General features: G+C 43.2%; 1 protein-coding gene across 2 annotated transcripts in view; it reads right to left on the minus strand.

The window, feature by feature from the left end:
* Positions 1 to 16863, minus strand: part of RBBP8 (RB binding protein 8, endonuclease) — an 87002-nt gene that overhangs the window by 42400 nt on the left and 27739 nt on the right. For both annotated transcript variants that reach the window (XM_088469616.1, XM_088469615.1), the window contains exons 3-7: positions 14296 to 14338; positions 11114 to 11209; positions 9220 to 9332; positions 5037 to 5112; positions 3572 to 3747 (exon numbers count right to left, since the gene is read on the minus strand). In XM_088469616.1, coding sequence (XP_088325742.1) covers positions 3572 to 3747; positions 5037 to 5112; positions 9220 to 9332; positions 11114 to 11209; positions 14296 to 14338 — 504 coding nt within the window. The remainder of the gene's footprint in view (positions 1 to 3571; positions 3748 to 5036; positions 5113 to 9219; positions 9333 to 11113; positions 11210 to 14295; positions 14339 to 16863) is intronic.

Raw genomic sequence — 16863 nt, forward strand, 5'->3', positions numbered from 1 at the left:
AGGGAGCTGAACAAGTAGGCTGACATCTCCATGTAGTGCTACTGGGTGAGGATGAGGTCATGGCAACAGTAAGCATCTACATTCAGGGAAGAACAGGACAGGGGATAAGGGGAGCATGCTATAGCTGAGGTAAGTTCTGTGACAGGCAAGTGGTGCATACCATGGCTAAAGGAAGAACTGCATCAGGAGATAAGGGCTGCATACCATGGCTAAAGGAAGAACTCTGACAGCGGATAAGGGGTGCATGCCATAGCTGAGAGAAGTACTGTGACAGGGGACAAGGGGTGCATACCATTGCTGAGGGAAAAACTGCGTCAGGGGATAACCGGTGCACACCATGGCTAAGGGAAGAACTGCGTCAGGGGATAAGGGGTGCCTGCCACAGCTGAGAGAAGAACTGTGACAGGGGATAAAGGGGAGCATACCATGGCTAAGGGAAGAACTGTGACAGGAATAAGGAGTGCATACCATGGCTGAGAGAAGAACTGTGACAGGGGATAAGGGGTGCATACCATGGCTAAGGGAAGAACTGACAGGGGATAAGGGGTGCATACCATGGCTAAGGGAAGAACTGTGACAGGAATAAGGAGTGCATACCATGGCTGAGAGAAGAACTGTGACAGGGGATAAGGGGTGCATACCATGGCTAAGGGAAGAACTGACAGGGGATAAGGGGCGCATACCATGGCTAAGGGAAGAACTGACAGGGGATAAGGGGCGCATACCATGGCTAAGGGAAGAACTGTGACAGGAATAAGGGGTGCATACCATGGCTAAGGGAAGAACTGTAACAGGGAATAAGGTGTGCTTGCCATGGCTCAGGGAAGAACTGACAGAGGAGACCACTCCACATGCCATACACGTACTGTATACTATGGAAAGTCACAGCTAGCAGTTGGGGTAGTGCATGGGTTTAGACAGGGAAAAGTTGGAGTGTGCTGGGGGTGGAGGGAGGTAAGGCCATCCAGAGCTGGGGTTAGGAAAGGGATAAGTGCAGACAGATGGGACAGTGCTGGGGGCAAGTGAAGGCAGTACTGGGGTAAATTAGGGGGTAAGTGTAGATAGCAGCTAGGACAGTACTGGGGGGCAAGGAGGGGGTTAGGGACAGGCAATACAAGGGACAGTGCTGGGGCTACAGAGGGAGTCAGGATAGCAAGTGGGGCAGTATTGGGGTAAGGGTAGATAGCATTTGGGACAGTGGTTACCGCCTTCTTACTGCTGGGAGCCTGTCCAGGCTACTGTTGTCTGCCTCGGCCATGGTTGTCCATCTCTAGCTAGAGTTGCAGCCCCAGCTTGTCCCTCAGCAGCCAGGTGTAGACCTCCTGGTCCCTCCTGTCCAAGGCAATGTTCACCTCCCCGGACTCCTGCATGCAGAGAGCTGGCTGAAGAAGTCGGGGATGGAACGCAGGCTGTTGGAGGGGTCCGGCTCCAGCGACAACATTGCTGCTGCAGCCAAGAAGGATGCCGTATGCAGAGCGTGCTGGCTGGCAGGGAAGGAAGGCGGAGGTTTCAGGCGGCGAGTGAATGAGACGCTGGTTGAGGAGACTTTGCCGGCGGCAATTATTTGAGAAGATGCTGCCAGCGGCCATTGGTTAAAGAGACGCTGCCGGCAGCAATTGGTTGGGGAGACTCTGCCTGACGCAATTGGTTGGGGAGGCACTGAAGACGGTGATTGGCTGCTGCGGCACACACAGCAGTCCTGCAGGACCTGCTCAGTCCCTCACTGCCTGTAGCTCGTAAAGACGCACTATAGAGTGTATTTTGCGATCGCTGGTACTAGCCACTGCATACTGGGAACACCCCCACGTGTCCTGCCGTTTTGGAGATGCCATGACCCAGTCGTCTAGCCATCTCAATTTGCCCATCAAAGTTTATTAGATCCTTACTCGTGCCCATTTTTTCCTGCTGCCAACACATGAACTCCAAGGACTGACCGTTCACCTGCTGCCTAATATATCCCCATTCCTTGACAGGTGCCATTGTACTGAGAAAATCAATGTTATTCACTGCATTTGTCAGTGATTTTAATCTTATGGCTGATCACTGTATATACACACACCCAGTATATATATTAAATCCAGTCCAGCTTATAATTGGTCCTCCTGTAACCATTTTGAAGTGAGATAAATATGTAGTATATATTTCATTATTATTTATTTTAAAAATAAATACATTTTAAAAACGCTGTACTTTTATAAGCAGGCAAATAGGTATTTTTAGATTTTATTTGCATTGGAGGAAGCGATCCTGTTTACACTGATCTGCATGTTTCCAGTTAAAATTTGCATCTTGTGCAAAAAGTACAGCGAGTGCTGAAACCAGGGAAGTAATCTTATCCACTTACTCAGACTGAACCAGTTTTATTCACTTGGTCTCAATTTATCAACTTTACAGTCTCTTAGTGTTATTGCATCAGAAAAAATAAAGAAATAAATAAATCAGAATTTCTAAAGGTGTGTACACACGGTACGATTTTAATGAATGATGATATGGATCAACGATAAATCGTTCATTTTTATGCAGCGAATGACCAAAGATGCACGTTCCCGCATGGACGATAACGACATCTATGGTCGTCCGTACATGTAGGCCAACTTGGACGATTTAATCAAGATTTGCCTGTTCATAGATGTGGCAGGATGACTTCACTGAAAGATATCCATCAGCGTGTACACCTAATATCGTTTGTCCTGCACTACAGAAAGTTCAAGGGAAATCATTCAGCGATATCGTTGGTTGTGCAGATTGTCCCGTGTGTATGCAGCTTAAGACTGTACACTTTATATAAGAACAAACCAACATCACAGCATGTCAATAGTGGAATTCTTCTGCATTAAGGAACGGGTATCTCACAGTCATTACCGGAGGTTAATTAATTTGAAAAATGAGTATTAAAAAGTGTAATCTATACTAATAAATATACATCCTAGCTAAAATGTCCATGGATTTCAGCACTCAATTGTTCACACCTCTCTTCCTAATGCTGGGTACACACTGGCAGATATATTGGGCGATCAATTGATCGGCCAATATATCTTGTTTGCGTCGGCCAGTGTGTACAAGCGATATGTCTGTGAACGACGTTGTTCACAGACATATCATGTCGGCTGAGCTGCACAGCTGATGCCCAATATATCTGCAGATATAGCTGTCCATCGTGCTGTGTGTACGGGCGGTCAGCCGAACGCCCATATACTTGCTGCAGAGGCCGCGGGGAGGGGAACACGTTGCGACCCCCAGCCAGTGGGACCCGCCGCCAGATGACAAATGAAGGTTATTCAGTGTGTATGAACAAAATCATCTGCAGATCGGTCGATCTGCTGATATATCCCTTAGGTGTGTACCCAGCATTAGAGGGGGAGAAAGTGCAGAAATATCCAAATATTTTACTTTTCACTTACATCATGTTGCTGTGATAGGTGCCAAAAAACTTAACCTAAAGGGAGTAATTGCTATTTAAGTCTTGTCCTGTGTTAACAGCACATTTCCACTGTTATAGTGGTCACCTGTTGAAACAGTAAGTTAGGGTTGGCAGACTGGAATATGAAGTGACAGGAGATATTATACTTACCAGATGTACTATCAGAAGTCTCTGATTCTGTGTATCGCACGTGCTTGTTAGCTTTTCTTCTGCGCATCCTGCTGACCACATTTACAGGTAAAGAACCGACTGGAGAATCAGGAATAACACCATCCTCAACATCACCTGGATCTGCTGCCACTTCTTCATGAGTCTTCTGCGTTGTGCTGAGCAAACAGAGAATATATGCAAACCATCCTTTCTAATGGAGCATCAATGGCATTTTCTTTAAACATTTAGTAAACACATATTGCAGTGTTGTGGGGTTAGCAGAGGGAAGGGGGAAGTTTAGCTGTGTAGATAAAGTGGGTCTTAGGTTTAGGATGCAGATGTGTGGGCTGGGGAGAGAATGCCTGAGAGGACTAGTCATGTTTGAACAACTCTTACAGCCACTAACAGGGAGATAATGCATTAGAACATATAGACTCAAGTTACACTGCATATTAAAGCCTACTACTGTACATAAAACCTACTTGCTCAGCCAAGGTAAATTAAAATTTTGTCCATAGACTTAAATGTCACATTTATTCTCTCTACCACACAATATAATGTAGTGTAGGACTACAAATACAATGTCATCAAAACACATTAGGTGTAATGCACAAAAACAACCTGCATAATGCCACTCAAAATTGTCCCTTCCTGGAATTGTAGCATGTACAAAACTCTACATAAAGGAGCACACTACACAATATTTTTTAAAGTCTCTATCAAGGGGATAGACGCATTGGATGCGATGTGCTTTTACGGAGCGGCACATCGTGCCCGCCAGCATTGGAAGTTTTCCCCCTGCACCCTATAAAGATACAAGGGAAAACTCACCATGTCAGCACTAACTAAACTGGCCGGTGTCACATTGCGTAGAACTGAATTCACCCAAAACCATTAACACTCTAAAAGATATTTAATAAAAAATAAATAAAAAAAATTAATATATAAAATGTTTAAAACAAATAAAAATCCCATACGATAAGCCAGTATAAATTTACAGGACCAATAGGTTAAAGTGGTGGCTATCAATTATGTACACTATCAAAGCTGGGTGAAAACATTGGGCACAGCTTTGGCATAATTGATATTGGCTTCACTAAAATACTGTCCTGTGACTCAGTATTGTCTTGTGGTTTAATGTTTTGTGGAATCTATGAAATTCTCCTTCCTGAGAACAAGGTAATATTTACCACTTTATAATTTCAAGATTAAACAAGGATATCTCAGGAAATTCACAGCATGGCTTCCAGATTGTTATTTATACATGGCCCATGAACATTTTATAAAGACAGATTAAATAACAATAGAAATCCCTAATCTGCTTGATTCAGGAAGCTTGTGTAAAGCCTTAAGTAGAGGAGAAGTTTCTGTAGCTGTAACAGTAATTGCAGTTTGGTAGAATTGTGGCAGCAGAAAGAAAGGGCTCAGCGTGTACTCTGGCAATTTAACACTTGAACTCACTCACTCTTTTGCCTTCTGCATGTGCTCGAGTTGCATTGAAAGCCTTTTGTTTTCATCCTGTAGTGTGTTCCTCTCATCCACTGTAGCAAGACAACAGCACATATCACACAAAGTCTTGTGGGAAACATAATGAAAACTGTTCATTTTAGTGTATTTATGCAAGAAATACTTAAGCCAAGGAAACTGCTACTGTCTTATGGGACAAGTTCTGTGGAGATTCAGGGGCTGATTGTGGGTTAGGCAGCTCTCGTTGCATGCACACATTATCATACTACGCATGTGCTGCCCATCCACTAGGCCAGCGGTGGCCAACCAGTTGAGGCAAAGAGCCAAAAAATATATGTAGTCAAGAGAAAGAGCCGATAGCATGCGCGCGCCTGGCAAAAAACGTCACAAGGCCACGCCCCATTTTTGTGCGCACGCCTTTGGTATGACATTTGTAGGAGTAGGAGCTTGTGAGGTGATACACATTTTACATAATCTTCCCAATATACATTTTTCACTGTTGAAGTAAAAGAAAAAGCCAGAGCAATATAGAAAACATTGAAATAGCCTCGTTTACATACAGTAAAATACACAGAAACAAGCCAGTTCCACATAAAATACATTTAGAATGCCAGTGCCCATTATGCTGTGCCCTCCTGTAGTTGTGCCCATTAAGCAATGCCCCCAGTAGTTGTGGCCATTCTGCAATGCCCCCAGTAGTTGTGCCCCTTTAGCTGTGCCCATTATGCAATGCCCTCTGTAGCTGTGCCCATTAAGCAATGCCCCCATTAGTTGTGGCCCTTATGCAATGCAGCTGTGCCCATTATGTAATGCCCCCCAGTAGTTGTGCCCCTTCTGCAATGACCCCTGTAGCTGTGCCCATTAAGCAATGCCTCCAGCAGTTGTGCCCCTTCTGCATTGTCCCTTGCAGCTGTGCCCCCTAAGGAAGTGCCCCCAGCACTAGCTCCCCCTCCCCACCCACACCCTTATGAAGAAACTTACCTTCATGCTGGCACCGCTCCACGCCGTCAGGGCTCCCGAGTCCCACTGTCGCTGCTGCTGCTTCCGCCACCTGCTGGAACTAACTTGATCCAGCAGACGCGCGGGCTCCTCACACTGCATTACTGGGAACGTTGGCCTCTGAAGCGAGCAGAGGCTTCTTTAGTCTCTGATGGCTTCAGAGACCAGTATTCTCAGTAATAATGGGGGTCTGCCAAGCCGCGAGCCGCATTAGAAGCTCAAAAGAGCCTCATGCGGCTGGAGAGCCACGGGTTGGCCACCCCTGCACTAGGCGATTAAATTGAGCGATTGACCGATAACGGCATCGTTATCGTTCATTAATCGTTTGAATATCGTTCACTAAAATGTCTAAAACGAGCAGCAATGCGCGCTCCCGCTGGTCGTTTTAGATCATCTATCATCGGACAAACATGCTGGTCAACCTGACGACAGCATGTTAGCAGATGATTGATGTTCCTACACTAAACGACTGCTCGTTCAGTGTAGGCACATCACATAATAAACAGACAAACGACTGCACGATTACAATGTCTATAATCGTGCAGTCTTTTGCCTGCCTTCTAGTGGATGGGCAGCTTAAGACTGATCTTTGTCCAGGGACAGATCTAGACCACAGGTTCTCAAACTCGGTCCTCAGTACCCCAAACAGTGCACGTTTTCCAGGTCTCCTCACAGAATCACAATCTGAATACTTAGCTTCACCTGTTGATCTTTCAAAAATGTGTCAGTGAGTAATGAATTCACCTGTGCACCTGCTGGGTGACCTGGAAAACTTGACCTGTGTGGGGTCCTGAGGACCGAGTTTGAGAACCACTGATCTAGACTTTGCTTTTAGAAAGGGGGTGGGGCGGTTGAAGACTTATGCCTGACTCCTCCCTCCTCTGATCATTGCTCCTCCCACCTCATTTGAGCCGTGGACCTCCCTACACAATGAGTCATAGGATACATGTCAGTCAAGTTTTTTATTTGCTTTTTCTTAATTCAGGCACTAAAAACAATTAAATCATAACAATAAGAGAAACACATAATGAAAAAGACTCACAGAATATTCATTAACAATAGATCTGGGTTCGAAGACGTCTTTACTTTGTCCTCATTAGGACTACAGGCACACACTGGCCAGTGATTGGCTAGCGGCGGCTGCAGGTCACAGTGGCTCAGGACATATCAGCAGAAGCCTCTGCTCTCTGAGTATCTCTCCCTGCCCCATGTTCTGCTGCTAGAGCCATCTGTGTATTGTAGGCAGTGGTTGCTATTTAGACAACAAGACAAGCTATATATAAACCTGTATTCATAGATAATGTAGACTATAAACTCCAATGGGGCAGGGACTGATATTAAGGATTATATATTCCCCTATACAGGGCTGCACAATATGATGGCACCATACAAACCTATATAATTCTTGTAGGGGATCAAAAAATGCATCATTACAGCGGAATGAGGTACTAATGTACTGTGTGCACAGCTGCCAAAGACTCGCTGTCACCCAATGTGAAAAAGGTGTCCTCCCCGACATGCAGCAGAGTGAGGTGGCTAACGGTGCCGCTGTGGATGGGTAAGGGAAGCAAGATGGCAGTGGGAATCCCCCCGTTGTGAGAGGATTGTGTTGCAGTTTAAAAAAAAGAGAAGGGAGCCAATGAAGCCATAAACAAAAAGGAGAGAGACTGTAGACGAGTGCGAGCAGTGAGGGGAGAGAGACACAGAGACAGAGACAGAGAGAGATGGATGTACACATCTGCTAGCATACAATAGTAAGGCCGCTCTTGCATCTCTGTTCCCCTCTACTACCACTTGCTGGTCACCCAGAGCCCTTGCAGGGGGCAGGGCTGCTGTAGGGTCTGCCTCCAAAATGGTTGTGAGGAGGATCTGTGATTGGAGGTGTCATCAACATCTGCTCCAGCTGGGTGCCACCCAGACTCCGGCTGATTGTATCTGTATGTGGCTGCAGCGCTGCTCACTCCCTGCCTATAGAATCACGACAAGTATGATGCTGTGACTGTGGCTGAGTGTTACGGGATCCATCACCATCTTTGTTGCAGAAGTCTTTCCATGAAAGGGGTGTGTAAGGGTGGTTACTAGGCGGCGGCAGATCGATCCCTCATAAGTGTTGTCTTGTAGTAATGTCATGGGTGTGTAGTTTGTGTTCCGTGCTATTCTGAATCCTGCCTACAGAGAGGGGGAAGCCTGTGTCAGACGGGTCTCTTGCACCTATCATGTGGCTGCTGATACTAATGAGGACAGTTGTGGCCGTGGACAGAAACACAGTGGCATTAGCATAACGTAATAAACCCGGCTTCTGCAACTACCCACAAATACAACTATTTGTCTTACATGGAATCAGCCCCTCAGTGTACATTGGCCTATTTAAGACTGCGCAAGCTATAATATTTTAGCAGCATGTTCCTCCTTAGCCAGAACCGGAGTGCTAAATGAAGCCTTTTTACCCAGAGCTCTGCAATACAGAGCTGCTAGTACAATGTTTTCCCTGGACTAGCTGGTAGTATATAATCAGGTTCTAGTGCACCTTCAAGAGGGAGGTAGCCAGTATCCCGGCTGACATTCAAAATACAGACGCTGGAATACCGACGGTAGTCGGGTTCCCGGCTCCAGAATCCGGACCACTGGCATCCCGAAGGTAAGTATCAGGGGTTAGGGGGTGGGTTACGTTTAGGGCTAGGCACTAAGGGGGTTAGTTTTAGGGTGCGGAGAGGGAGAGGTTAGGTTTAGGCACTAGGGTAGGGGGGGGGGGGGGGGGCGGGAAGAGGTCAGGTTCAGGCACCAGGGAGGAAGAGTTAGGTGTTAGCGTTAGGGTACTTACCTACTGGTGTTGGGATTCTAACTGTCGGGATGCCGCTGTTGGTATTCTGATCTTAGGCATCCCGACTTCTTCAAGAGATATGATGAATACGGTTGCAAACTTGTGCTCATTTGCTATAAGGCTGCGGTCACATGTGACAAGGCATGTTCTGCAGATGTCCTAGCAGGAGCACAGGTGCATTAATATTAATACAATAATGTAAACACACAAAGCAGACCCGGAGTGATGAAGAAGCAAGGCGTAGGACCATTTTTACCACAACTGAAAGTTTACGCAGATCTGTGACTTTGCATTACTTTATGGTTACCATGTAGGGAAATGATTGTGGGAAATGATCTACAGAACATGGAGAAATTCTCACTTAGTTCGGTGATGAGTTTCAGGTTCTGCTGTCGGATATTTTCAAATTCCTGTTGTTTCTTCCTCATGTGCTCCTCCGTCACTGCACACCGGTCACACAGCCCTGCCCGTAGCCTGGTTGAAAGAATATTGTACCACCATCAGAACAAAGTCATGTTTGCTCATGCCATTATGCCCAAGGCACAATTACTTTTGTACCAGAGAAGCCCCATTACACAGAAAAACCACCACAGGCATAGAGATTACTTCACAACAACTGTCTTTTTCTCCCTAATCACGCCTTTTGTAAAATACTAAGAACTAAACCAGTAAGGGAAGAAAAAAAAAAAAAAAAAAACCGGCATTGGTGAAACAGAAAATTACTCATATACTGCATGCTGCCATATTTATGTGAAAGTCTGTCCCACATATACTTTAAAGTCAGTGACTATAAAGCCACTGTAACCACAAAAGGTTTCTCTGCTTAAAAAGGAAAGTTATTTTTTTATTTTTAAGAAAACTCATATATACTAGCCCAAAAAATAGTTTTGCAAATGAAAGTCCATTCATATATTACTGTTCATTATATATACACTGAGAAATGTACTAACATGCGTATTCTCTTCGATCTCACCACTGACTGATGTCAGTCAGTTTAAAAACACTGATAGAAGATTTTGCAGAGATGGGTACCAAATATAGAAAAAAGCCCAGACAATTTAAATTTTACGTAATAAGGGGAAAATCATAAAGTTTGATTACCATGACTTTACTAACTCTGTCCATTTTAGCACTTACTGATCTGGTCTTGCATCCTCTAGTGGCCATAACACCTGCTCCCAATGCTAAACATATCAATGACTGTGCCACTAGGACAAACCTCTACTGTATTGTGAGAGTACTGTCACACAAAGGGCGACAATACACATCTAGAAGTATGTAACATTCCGATATACTATAGTCGCTACGAGGTAGTCACCATAACCTAAGAAACATTCATTACACCAGTGTTCTCCCCAGGCTGTTTTCTGCGGGCGCATCACCCGGCAGAAACAGCCTACCGCCTGGCACTTTCCCTCACCGACCCCTGCTGTGGAACGCTGGCCTCTGAAGTGACCGGAGGCTAAAGAAGCCTCCGATCGCTTCAGATGCAAGCGTTCCCAGTGATGCAGTGCCCGGGTGATGTCATGACGTTACCCGCGAAGTGAGGAGCCTGCCCCGCGCGCCTGCTGGATCTAGTTAGATCCAGTCAGAGCACGGGAGTGGGAACGCCAGCGGCAAACAAGTTTCGGGCTGGGACCAGTCTGGGGGCACTGCCTAAGAGTCACTATTTAATCCTGGGGGCACTGCATAAGGGACACTATTTAATCCTGGGGGCACTGCATAAGGGGCCAGCCTGGGGGCACTGCATAAGGGACACTATTTAAGCCTGGGGCACTGCATAAGGGGCCAGTCTGGGGGCACTATTTAAGACTGGGGCCACTACATAAGGGACCAGTCTGGGGGCACTACTTCAGCCTGGGGCCACTGCATAAGGGCAAAGCAAAACTACAAAGGGCAATGCATAAATGGGAAAACTACAGGGGGCACGGTTATAAAGGGCACAAATACAGGGGGCACTGCATAATGGCCACTTTTGACTGAGAGCCAGTGGGGGAGCAGCCTGAGACCTGTCGGGCTGGAATGGTAAGGGAGATGCCCCTTTTCCCGGAGCACGCATAATTTGCGAAGGCCCCCACCCGGCTACTTCTTGATGCCACCTAGCTTGAAAAAATTTCTGGGGAGAACACTGATTACACAATACAAATAGCTTACATATTACCCCAAGTTTAATGATGTACTACTTGTGTAGATGGTTTATTTAAAAAAAATGCTTTGCAAACAATAGTTTAGAGTGCTCCCCGTGTAATCCTTACCGGTCTTCCAGTACTTTGATAGTGTCATGAAGTGCTTTTTGCTGCTCCCGCAACTGCTGGTTCTTGGTGTAAAATTCTTCCAGTCTCTGGGCATCTCTACATAGATACAAATAAATCTGTTGCATACAATTTTCCTTCATACACACTGACTGTAAAGTCAAACAAGCAACAGTGATTCTGCAGTAGGAGGTATTTTACTAAGGGCCCCATATCAAAGTCACCAAATATTTGGGTGTTCTGTGTCTACCTGGAAATCTATTGTAGCAGTGAATCGTGGAGTACAGAATTTACAGGAAAGCTGCCTATAAAAGTAATGACATATACCCAGTTCACTATAGGCAAATAGTATATAGTATAGTTTTACTTTAACAATTTATGGTCTTCTGCCAATAGGGAGATGTGGAGTCTACTGTTAAGTAGAGTTCTGTGTAGCAGGACATGTATTGTGCCCTTTCAAAATTAAAAAGTACCAGGCAAATGAAGCAAGGAAAAATAAAATGCAAACTAAAGATCTTTCCTTAGTGCCCAACCGTGAGAAAGTTGGCTGAAGACATGTTAAAATTATATCTGCAGGTTGCTTTATGTAAAATGAGTGACAGCTTGGCTAAGAATTGCGTTGGCAATCATGGTTTGTGGCCCAGTCTTTTGGAGATCATTAGATTCAATGGGAAAGTTTGGAAAAACATAAGGCATTCATTGTCACACTGGTTATCAGCTCTGAAATATTAAACCTCAGGTATTCAGCAAAGGGTCACAGAGAACAAGAACGCCTATATACAGTTATTGTACCTACAATGGAGCGCTTGTCGAGAGACTCCAGCAAACAATAATTTAGGCATTTGTGTGGTATGCATTAAGTCACAACGGAAGCTCTGATAATATTCATCACTCGCAGACACAGCTCCCGTGTGAAAAGCTTGCATGGCAAATGCTGGACACGTTAGTACAGGTTGAGTCTCCCATATCCAAAATGCTTGGGACCATATGTATTTTAAATATCGGATTTTTCTGTAGTTTGGTATGTTTGCATACCATAATGAAATATCTTAGGAATGGGACCCAAATCTAAACACATAATGCATTTATGTTTTATATACACATTATACACAGTCTGAAGGTAATTTATACTTTATTTTTAATAATTTTGTGCATTAAACAAAGTTTGTGTAAAATTGAACCATCAAAAAGGCTTCATTATCTCAGTCACAATTCAAAAGATTACACATAAAAATGACATAAAAAATATATATATATTCAAACAGTGGTATCAAGTAATTAAATCTTGGTACAAATATAGCACCTATATTAAAAATCTTCTGTTTACACAGCAAGATGTTAATCCTGGAATAAGCAACAATGTAAATTTCTGAGTTCCTACAATTGGTTGGAGAGTGAGAACTAGACTGGCTGCAGACAGTGGGCTGCTGGAGGAGCTACTGCCAGACAAGGGACTGTCTGTGTGCGCAGACACACTGAAGGGGGAGGTTTATAGAGCTGCGGGGGTGTCTGAAAAATGGACATATGCTTGTATTGCTGCAGTGTTGCATGTAATGTCTAGCAAGGGAAAATGGGGATATAAGACGCATCCCATAGAAGAACTATTAGGACACACCTCTGACGAAATCGCCAGGTGCGAAGAAACACGTTAGAGTGTCCCAAGAAGTCCAGTGGTATCCTGTGATAACATTTGTTCCGTGGTTGTGGCATTAGAGATCCACATCTATACAGCTGCTGCATGCTTGAAGCGGCACGCAGCCCTATGTGGATAGACACTCCCCGCTGCTGAGAGTGACCCTCTCAATACAACTGTTTTTCTCCAAACCAATGAACATGGCCCCCCTTGAGACAGGCCCGCTTGCTGTGATCACAACCGGCCGGTGTGAATGACGTGCAGCTGCCGCCCGGACACCGCTCCTCTACAGCTGCTGAGACCCTTTGAGCCTGATACAGCTATACTATATTATCCGAGACTGCAGTAATAATTGTCTGAGGATTTTTTCTATCAAGATATGCAAAAGTTGACTTTCTAATAGGATTGTAACAAGTACTGTTACTATTTGAGCTTTCTAAGATACAAAACAAACCAATTGTAGAAACTCAGAAATTTACATTGTTGCATATTCCAGGATTAACATCTTGCTGTGTAAACAGAAGATTTTTAATATAGGTGCAATATTTGTACCAAGATTTAATTACTTGATACCACTGTTTGAATATATATATTTTTTTAGATGTAATTTTTATATGTGTTTGCTTATGTGTAATCTAGTAAATTGTGTTTGATTTATTATTTTTCACATAGACCTGTGGTTATCATTCACATCTACTCTCCATTTGTGAGCAATTATTTTATAATCAAATACCAAGCGCTGTTGTGTTTTTTTTCTCTTGAGTTTGTTTTTGATGGTGGCAACCATCTAGTAGCAGCTGCTGGTTAATTACCGTAATTCAATTGGATTTGGTCTGTTGAGTTTCTCTCTTTTCAGCGCCAAGGGCAATTTTATATATATTCTTCATTATCTCAGTCATGCTAAAAAAAAGTTCCATATTTCTGAATATTTGAATATGGGAGACTGAACCTGTAATGCAAAGTATTTATTGCACAAATACCAATTATTGTGAGTGCACATGCATATGTGTCCAAGATGACAAAAAAGACAAAAAGCACAAAAATAGCAAAAAAATATCACTTTAAAGACAGACCTGTAAAGCGTGTTTAAGTATCAGTAGCTGTGGGATCATTAGACAATTTCTGAAACTGATTAAAACAATTCCAATAATTTAATAAGTGCAGAGAAATCTCTTATTTTAATGTATTTCATATGTAAACTACTACTTTTTATGTTCAGTTTTAATACTTACTATATATTTAATTTTTTGTCTTATGGACACCCTTTTCTGCCAAATGAGATAAACTCTTCTGGGGATTTTGTACTATTAGAATTGTTACTTATATTTTTACCCATTGCCAACAAGTAACATTTTTACCAGTAAGGATAAACCCGTAGGAGAAAGGGGGTAGGTTGATATCCGCAATACTTGGAAGTGTCATTTTGAAAAAAAAATCATTAAGTGAGACAGAGGAGCAAAAGGACTTTTAAAATATACTTTTTAGAATCCAACTATCAATTTAAAAAAAAAAAAAAAAAGTATATAAAATATTACGTAGCAGTGAGACTTACAAACATCTCTGGGACTTCAGTTTGTTAATTTTCAGAAGAAGCTCTAAAGAAAGAAACAATGTAATTGTTAATGAAAAAACATATTTGTTTGCATTTTTAGGGCTCATCTGCAAGAGTGCCTCTGTACTACTGTGCCTCTGGTTGGATGATATATGTAACAGGACATTGGAATGTAGAGATATATGCTATCCCATTCATGTGGGCAGAGGTGAAAGTATACACAATCACGTGCTGGTGTTGAAATGTTGGGTTGAGTAAGGGATGCCGTCGTTCGGGATCCCGGCGGACAAAATCCCGACTCCGGTAACCCGAAAGGGTTAATATACAGACACTTGTCCTCGGTGCCTGAACCTAACCTCCCCCCCTAGTGCCTAAGCCTAACCTCCCCCTCCCTAACCCTCCCCCTTATGCCAAACCCTAACCCCGCTACTTACCTTCGGGATGCCGGCGGTCAGGATGCCAGCACCTGGGATTCTGAGAGCTGGAATCCCCACAATCAGGATTAGGACTGCATCCCCAAATGTTTGATTCTTTGGGACCATACTAACACATGATATAAAGCCTCTTTTTTGAACCACGGCGCCCTAGAGTATCAGAATTGTTTTCATGACACCCCTAAGCCAAAAGGTTTGTTATTCAGAAATTCAGAAAAAAATTTAGTGAAGTAGTAAAGTGAAGTAAATTGTACTGTACTGTCATCCTCAGGTTTAGTTATGTGGTGGGGGACAGGTTTGTGCTTCTGTTTGTCTACATATTTACATTACATTGACCATAAAGAATTTGATTTGGTGCTGGACTACCAACCTGAGGCACACCTGCAAGTGTTACGTGACACCCCAGTGTGCCGCGGTGCTCAGTTTAGGAACCACTGCTCTAGGCTGAAAACACATTGGAAGCTCACTGCCAACCATTTCCAGAATCAGACATCATGTAAATTAAATCATTCAATCATGTTTACCTCCAATGTGGTGACCATTACTCTTTATGCTAAACATGACTGCTGTACTCATTAAGGTAGTCATGCACCAAACATAGAACATGCAACATTACAGTTTCTCATCATAATTAAAATACTAGACATCAAGACTTTAAATTTTTTTATGCAAAAAAAGAAAAAAGTTTTAAAAATATAAATATAGATCTTCATTAGAAAACATGGCTCCCAGAGCGAGGTATTTACACATACACAAGCAACATATGAGATCCTTGGTGACGTTAGCTGCTTATAAGTACATTAAGACTGACCATCACACACAAACTTTGTAGTTGCAACTGATGGAGTCTATGGTTGTTTTATATAGGCAAAATACTACATGTTCTACTCCATGCCTGCAAGGGTTAATAATATAGTATGTAAAGTGCTCACATTCTGAAGGAAGCATCTGAATCCAATACTTATAGCAATAAATGGTCTCAGATTTTCACTGTGTACTTTGGCCTGATTCAGAGTAGAAATAGCAAGTAACTGTGTACCTGGACTAACCATGTTGCAAATACATTATGTTTTTGCATGTAGCCCACATGCAGTGCAGCATGGTTTTACCAAGATGCAGTTACTTGCTCTTTCTTACTCTATTACTATTACTCCAAACTCTGAATCAGGCCCTTATTGAGGTGATGGAGGGGAGGGAGTGAAAGTGGTCAATGTTATACATGTGACACTTGGTTCCTGATGGTTATGACCATATAAAGCCTGCAAATACATTTACCCTTTTACATGCTAGCTGATTTATAACATTATATATCACAGCAGGACATTAAAAGGACAGGATGGGATTATTTTTGTTACTTCTAGTCCATTCTCTATACTTTACTTATTAGAATAGTGTTCCTTAATGTTATGTGTACATGGCATGCAGTCATTATGTCACGGTGTCGACAGCAGGTCCATATTGATGATACTGACATGTTTAAAATGTCGACTTTCCATGAGGCTTAGTGTTAGGTTCACTGTTAGCGTTAGGGACAAAATTCCAAGAAAAACAATAGGTTGACCTTTTAACAACGTCAACATCACAACCAGTGTCGTCATGCTCAGCGTTGATATCCGACCAGTGACGTCATGCTCAACGCTGACATCCGACCAGTGTCGACATATTCAATGTGGACATCTCAGCCAGTGTGGACACCTCAGCCAGTGTGGACATCTCAGCCAGTGTTGACATGATCAATATCGACATTACGACCATGTCAACATAATAAATGAAAGACAATCACAATGTCAAATATATATACCGAACACGTGCACATGCATGCTTTTCATCTATGTGTGGTTCACAAAGCTTAGGGGAGTTCAGAAGAAAGCAGATTAGACACCATTATTTGCTCTTTTGGCACATTTGTGCGACTAGCACCATGCTGTTAATTAGAAACTATATGACTGTTTCCTTAAGTTCTAGGAATTGCACACTAACCGTATATCAGATATCAGATTTCCTTAACAGCGTCCCGTGTCATTTTGAGACAGATGGTGTCCTGCCAGCTAATTTGTTTAAAAAGCGAGCTTTGTTTTTTTTGACAAGTTTAATCTGTCCACTGTACGAGTATTCTGATTTACAAATGTAATTT

Source organism: Taudactylus pleione, unplaced genomic scaffold (genome assembly GCF_031769625.1).
Source record: "Taudactylus pleione unplaced genomic scaffold, aTauple2 ptg000093l, whole genome shotgun sequence".
In the NCBI taxonomy this organism is placed as follows: domain Eukaryota; kingdom Metazoa; phylum Chordata; class Amphibia; order Anura; family Myobatrachidae; genus Taudactylus; species Taudactylus pleione.